General features: G+C 42.1%; 1 protein-coding gene across 13 annotated transcripts in view; it reads right to left on the bottom strand.

Annotated features, from left to right (window-relative positions):
- The window catches only part of fryb (furry homolog b (Drosophila)), an 83,382-nt gene that overhangs the window by 29,450 nt on the left and 46,432 nt on the right, over positions 1-7,500 (bottom strand). For all 13 annotated transcript variants that reach the window (XM_048237629.1, XM_048237630.1, XM_048237624.1 and 10 more), the window contains exons 22-28: positions 5,441-5,630; positions 4,803-4,927; positions 3,028-3,085; positions 2,756-2,847; positions 2,175-2,347; positions 1,541-1,701; positions 20-130 (exon numbers count right to left, since the gene is read on the bottom strand). In XM_048237629.1, the coding sequence (XP_048093586.1) occupies positions 20-130; positions 1,541-1,701; positions 2,175-2,347; positions 2,756-2,847; positions 3,028-3,085; positions 4,803-4,927; positions 5,441-5,630 (910 nt within the window). The remainder of the gene's footprint in view (positions 1-19; positions 131-1,540; positions 1,702-2,174; positions 2,348-2,755; positions 2,848-3,027; positions 3,086-4,802; positions 4,928-5,440; positions 5,631-7,500) is intronic.

Raw genomic sequence — 7,500 nt, forward strand, 5'->3', positions numbered from 1 at the left:
AAACTAGAGGAGGTCTTACTCGGAGGTCATGGCAGCCCAGGATGTTGTCAAGCCACTTATAGAGGTAGCCGTCAGACGAGAGGCCCACGTTGTCAAACACCGGACCACAGCACAGCACCGCAGACATGGCCTGAGACACCACAATAACAACAACAGCTGATTTATGCAGGCATAAACACTGTGGATAATGATACAAGCTATGTTGTCCATTAGTTTGTTTGTGGAAGGGCAATCTTCCATGACATCTTTTAAATGTTATGTGTTGAATGGGAGATTTGACACCATCAGGAGAAAGGGGCATTCTTCAGAAAAAATGAAAAACATGAGACACACACACACACACACACACACACACATACACACACAGAGAGACAAAGAAAGCAATGCCAAGAGCAGTGTATTGTTCTCAGTGTATGACAGAGTGAAATTACATCCACAGAAAAACACATACTATACCGCCAGCACCTGGACAGAATGGAAACTTTAACATCTCTCCTCAAAAACGTGGAAACATGAGGTGGACGGGTCAGACTAACTGGCACTGAGGGAGACGCCGAGTCTCAGCACACACAAAAGACGAGAGAGGTTGAGACGAAAATCAGGAAGGAAATAAATAAAGGTGTGAACGGACAGACAAAAGACGAGAACAAAGAGAAAAAAAGCAAAAACAGAATGAAAAAAAAAACTAAAAGAATGAAAGAAAGAAGGAAAGAAAGAAAGACGGAAAAAAAAGAAAATAATTTTTCAGTTGTCTTTCATTCCTCCCAGACCAAAGCATGCTATAGGCGACACTTCATCACAACCCATTCTATGTGTGACTCAGCCTGCTCTGTCACCTCTCTGGTGTTGTTGTGTGAGGTAATCACTATGGTTAGTGGTTAATGAGATTTCAGTTTCCAGATCTAGCAGGGGTTTACATGCCAAAGTCTTTCTGGCTTTAATCTCTGTGATGTTCACAAATGGCAGAGGTTCCTCACAAGCTTGGCATTCCATATCGGAGTGCTTTATGGAAATTGACATTCCATGAAAATCGGTGAGGAGCAGAAGTAAGAGTTGCGTATGTGGCTCTTCTATAACTCAGCTCATCTGAACGAGCTTTTCAGCATGAGTGAGCCGAGCCGTGAGAAACATGCTCAACTTCACAGAGAAGTCACAAAAGCCCTTTTGTATGTGTGAGTGAGTATGTGCTTATGTGTGTGTGTAAAAGTGAGAGGGAGATAGAGAGAGAGAGATAGAGATAGAGAGAGAGAGAGAGGAGCAGAGAGAGCGAATGTCATTCTGAATAACATGAAGTGACATTAATTTTCCCTATAGATACCAACTACCTGTTTAATTAGAAATGGTTTGGCAATACATAGCAACAAAGATTGTTTGAATTTCAACTTAAATTTGAGAAAGAGAGAGAAGAGACAAAAAGACACCTAGCTGGGGCTGGTATATGGTGGACTAGGGGTTGTGCATGTGTGTGTGTGTGTGTGTGTGTGTGTGTGTCTGTTGTTTGTGTGTGAGTGTACATGTGTGTGTGTGTGTGTGTGTATACCTTGAGGGCACAGTACTGGTATCTGGTGATCTGGTGGTTGCGATCACTATAGCGGTCCAGCGGGGTGAACATGACACTGAAAGGCCCCGCCCACTGGCTGAAGAGGATGAAGAGGTGATGCCTCAGACTCTGCTGGGGGAAGAGGAAGCGCCTGTGATGGACTGAGAGAGAGAGAGAGGGAGGGAGGGAGGGAGGGAGAGTGAGAGAGAAAGAGAAAGGGGGGGAGGAGTGGAATTTTTTAACTAATTTAAAATTAACTGAGTGCATCTGCTAAAATAGCCCCCGTTCACTAATTGTGTTTTGTGGCTTAATCTTAGGGCTCTCATTAAGTCTTTGATGTCCTATTAAGTCATCATGACCCAGAAATTAGTCACCATGGACTGTAGGTCTATTCATAGACTCCCACTGGGAAGTTTTCTCCAGTGCATGAATCAGATGCATGAGTCTCATTTGATATGGTTATGTGTGTAACAAGCATGCATTTACATAAACAGTATTTTTCATTACAAACGCAAAAGTGAATTGGTCAGTAACAACTCTCTTAGGAAATCAAGATAAGACAAATATTCTGCCGTGCAAGGGTACATTGCATGAGGGACGTGCATTACATTATGGGATGGCGTAGCTGGGTTACCTGGGACACACTGGATGAGGTTGGCCACCATGCCGCTGAAGTGGGCCCGGATGTCCTTGAGGATCTCCAGCTCTTTGTCGTTCTCGGCCTCCAGCAGCATGCGGGTCAGGTCCACATACTCCAGGAAGAGGGCGCCCAGAGCCAGCGAGTCCCGCTCCAGAGCCCCGTTGGTACTGCACACAGACCGACGGAGCGAGGGAGAGGGGACAAAAGAGAGACAGGGGTCAAAATAAAATGATAAATATATGTTATTGGCATAGACAATGCTTCCCCTTACAAATCATTCTTAACTCAATTGGGGTGAACACATAGATTTCATAAAACACAGCATGCTTTATATATTATAAATGTTATATTAGAGAGAGAGATAGAGAGAGAGAGGTAGAGGGGGTATGACAGTAATGCAGGAACAGTTGCTATGCTGAGCCCCATCCCTCTGATAATCTCAGCTGCCTTTCACTATCTAATGACTCAGCCAGGGCCTGGGTGTCTAAAGGGAGTGTCCGACACACACACACACACACACACACACACACACACACACACACACACACACACACACACACACACACACATCTCACCTGTCACTGATCACGCCAGAGTCAGCCAGCAGCTCAAAGATGCGCAACAGCTGCAGCCGCAGAAGATCCCTGCGCTCACGACGCTTCTTGTTCTGCAGCCACACACACACACACACACACACACACACACACACACACACACACACACACACAAGGAAAACCATATTACATATTGCCTTAGTTTCTCTTGCATAAAGGTCTTCATGTATTTGCGTGTATGTTTTTTTCCTGAAGAGCCATGTTGACATTTTCCTGGCTGTCTGAGATCTTACCTCAGGCCTTCTCTCCAGAGCCTCCTTCATCAGTGGATGGAGCTCCTCCACCAGCTCTCTATACACACACACACACACACACACACACACACACACACACACACACACACACAGAGACAGACACACCACATGAGAACAGTCAGAGGACTCCAGCATTGATGCAATACAATGGATGTGCCTGATAAGCTACCTGACAAACTAGTGAAGTGGAACAGCGGGTACAAGAGTGGGCTGAACATAATCCTGGGAAAAGATGCGTGACTAATACGTGTGTGTGCAATTAACGCTGTACAAACAAATCAGGCTTGACAAGTACTAATCTAATGTAGAAGAGATTCAGACATTCAAACTTTATCAAATGTCTGATCACCTGAAAAAACAAATGAAATGCCAAAGATGCAAGGGCGAGGCTTGAGACTGATGCAAGCTATGGGAGGAATGGCCCAGCAGAAAGTCATTTGTTCAGTGCTCGTCTCATGACTGACAGGGACTCTTTTTTCTGAGGGTGTCTAAGCGATGCCAGTCTCACAGAGTGACATCTGCCTGTGTGTGTGTGTGTGTGTGTGTGTGTGTGTGTGTGTGCCTGGCCCCGTAAAAAAAGGTCAGATGCTGACTAGGTTGAGTGAGCTACAAAACAGAGGGCTTTGTCAGCTCTGTAACGGCAGCACGTCTCACTGAAGCCCCTAAAAATGACACGAGATTGGAGAGTTGGGTTGCTTTTTTGGTCATGTGGTCATGTGTGTGTGGTGCAGGGCTCTACACTAAAAAAATTTTCCAGGAGCACTTGTGCGCCCAAGTTAATTTGGGCGCACAGTCAGTTCTGTACTTAACTTACACAAAATCTAACATTACACTGCAGCTAACAGTTAAACATGCCAGTGCACCAATTGCGAAGATTAAGAATGATTGAAGACATTTAGGCTACAGGAAACAGGATTTTAAAGATCAGTGCCTACTTTATTTTCAGTCTGTTCTATTTTCCTACATTTTGTTAATGTAAAATAATATAATACATTGCCATTTTTGCATTCAGCCTGCCAAATGTAGGCTAATTTATTTATTTGTGAATCCATCTGTAGCTAATCCAAATATGCCTATGGTGACCTACAGTATCTGACTGCATACTGAATACTACTACTAAAACAGTCAATTTGCTCTTCCACAAAACCCAACATAGTCTAATCAAGGATATATATTTTTTTAATACTTTTATTTTTTATTTGAAATATCTGCATTGATGGGGGCAGTTAGGCAAACGTTAGGCCTACTTTCGTTTTGCACTTCAGCTTGTATTCAGTGTAAACAAACAAGAATGCATGGAAGCCTGGAGTTGTCAGTAGCGTTCTACCGTTGAATAAAATGGGAGTATTACGGGAGGCTACTTTTGTGCCGGTTCGCTACAGCTATATTTTGCATATTGCAGCCAATACGTCAACTGGGCTAAAAAGCATGTTAGGTTACCTTTCCTTCTCTCACTGCATTGTCAGATTTTTTTGCGCGCTCTTGGATTTGATAGAAGCGACTACTAGCGAGTCACAACGCGAAACTGCTAACGTTGATGGGAGGTGTAGTTTTTATGCTGCATTCGCGACGTGATTCTATGGTTTGCACCAGTAATGTTTCCCGATGTTGCGGTGTATTTTGTAGACAAACATTGACATGGTTAGAAGTCATTCGCACCAGTGCGCCTAAATATTTTTTTGCACTCGCATGCCATCATTTTTACACTCATGTGCGAGTGAAATGGGTGCACTGTAGAGCCCTGTGGTGGTTACCTGAAGACAAGGGAGTTTGTGCGTCCGAAGCCCAGCACTAGAGACTCAGTGATCTCAATGCTCTCTGCCCTCATCAGAGGAACCAGCTGCTTCAGGAGCCAGGCCACTGACGGAGTGCCAATCACCTGATCAATCACATACACATGCACACACACACACACACACACACACACACACCCCACACACACACACACGGACATGCACATACATACAGAGACACATGTAAACATACACAAAATCAATCAATGTGATCAATGAAACTGAAAAAAACTTCCGTCAATCTGGATCAATTTAAGCCCTGCAGGAAAAAGGCTTCATCAATCACTGAAATGAGTGGCACACAACTGCACACAATACTCAGTTCAGTCCATCAAAGCCCTTACACATGCAGACAAACCGTAACTCCCAACACTAGAGTGACACACACCATACAGTGACACTCACTATGAACACAAAAGAAATTACAGTACACAAACACACATATACTGTATACAGAGAGAGAGAAAGAGAGAGAGAGAGAGAGAGAGAGAGAGAGAGAGAGAGAGAGAGATAGAGGGAGAGAGAGAAACAAACAAACAAACAGACAAACACACACACACACCCATCTTCCACCCTCCCAGAGAGGATTAGCAGCGCACCTTGTTGTCGTAGGTGATGCTCCCGTCGGGTGTGGTGGCCATTATCTCAGGGGTGGAGGCGCGCAGGTGACCAGGGCTCATGATGCTGGGCTTGGCCACTCCCAGACACAGGATCAGATAGTTCCTCCACAGCGTCACGTAGCCGTCGGCCGGCCCCGGGGTGCTCGTCTTCTTGGCATAAACCGGACTGCTGTGGACGCACAGGGACACAGTGGCATTAGATTCATCCATTTAGCAAATGCTCATATCCAAAGCAATGCATAGTGCATATATATATATATATATAAAGGGTTCAGATGCAAAAGCCTCTAAATGCCACCTACGTCAAAAATGAGATAAAGATGGAGAGTGGATGCTCTCCACACATAGTATACGTTAATCAAATAATTTTACTTCAAAACCCACTAAATACCACTATCTTCCTGGTCTGAAATATCGATTTATAGGCAAAAACCTATAGGAGCCTGAATTTAAATGCTCATTTAAAAGAAAAGTGGTCAGACAGATTTGGAGGGTTTTGCATCTGAACTCTTCATATATATTACATTGCATATTACATATATATATATATATATATATATATATATATATATATATATATATATATATATATATTACATATATATATATATATATATATATATATATATTACACATATATATATATTACATATATATATCAGGGCTTAAAATTCATTTTTCAAAATGGGGGGGAATTCCCCCCTTAGGTTATTCAAGAAGGGGGGATTTACACAAATTGGGGGGAGGGGGGGGTCGATTCTGATCCCAAGTGAAGAATTGCGATTTCGATACTTAGCCGATACTTTTTTAAAAATGTGTTTGATTTTGGGGGCCCCACCACCCTGGCGTCATCAGTAATATATACTGTAGTGGGATCATTCACAACAGTGGACATCCTAGATTCTACTTGACTCTTTCCACACACACAAACACACACTGAAAATGATGGCTTACGTGATATGTTTCTATTTCATATATTTTTAAATTCATATAGAGTGTATTTAGTTAATAATGTATTTTTTAATGTACAGCATTTTACTAGTAATTACTAGTAGCTAAACATATTTAGTAATTTGAATGCTTCATATTGACGTTTAAACTATAACACTATAGCATATCTTGGTAACACTTTACTTGACGGGTGAGTTCATAACACATTCATAGCAGCTGTCATAAACTGCACATAAAGCAATCATGACTGTTTCATGAGACATGACTGAACATTCATACCAAACCTTTCATGAATGTGGAAGACAGAACAACGAAAACTAATATAAAAGTCCAACATCGTATTTGTGTAACCCGGATACCATTAATTTAATCTCTCCAGCCTTTGTAAATATTTCATGAATATCTTATGAAGTCTACATCGAATGTCACTTTACTATACAAGTTGTGAAGTATTCGTAATCACTGAGTTTAACACTGGGAGGTAAACTAGCTAACTAACTACATTCAGCTGACCCGTATTTGTGTAACCTGGAACGGTTGAACATTCCCAGAAGCAAAAGATGAGAAATCATCTGCAAAGGTTACATCATAAAACAAATACATTTTTATGAAACAAAAATTATTTGCTTGACCATGTTCTGTCTTTTTGGTACTGGAGTAGCCCATTGACTCAGATGTGCTGTGATCAGGTAAGAGGTTTGGACCAAAAACGACAATGCTGCTTTGTGACTTTTATTTTGACAAGCTCTCGTCATTCTGTCTTCCACATTCATGAAAGGTTTGGTATGAATGTTGAGTCATGTCTCATGAAACAGTCATGAATGCTTTATGTGCAGTTCATGACAGCTGCTATGAATGTGTTATGAACTCATGCAATTCAATTCATGCAATGCTGTTCATTATGTTTTCTATGTCATTAGATAAAATAAATGTTCAAAAAACTAACAAGTCGAAGACAATCTTTCTGGGATCAAGTGTTGACGTGACCTGAGCTAGCAGGATAGTTACCAAGGAGCTCTTTCCTCATGTAAAAGTTTGCCATGGTTGCGTAGCCTATTTGCGTAAGCGCAAAGTGGTTCTCTCTCTCT

Source organism: Alosa alosa, chromosome 2 (assembly GCF_017589495.1).
Source record: "Alosa alosa isolate M-15738 ecotype Scorff River chromosome 2, AALO_Geno_1.1, whole genome shotgun sequence".
Lineage (NCBI taxonomy): Eukaryota > Metazoa > Chordata > Actinopteri > Clupeiformes > Clupeidae > Alosa > Alosa alosa.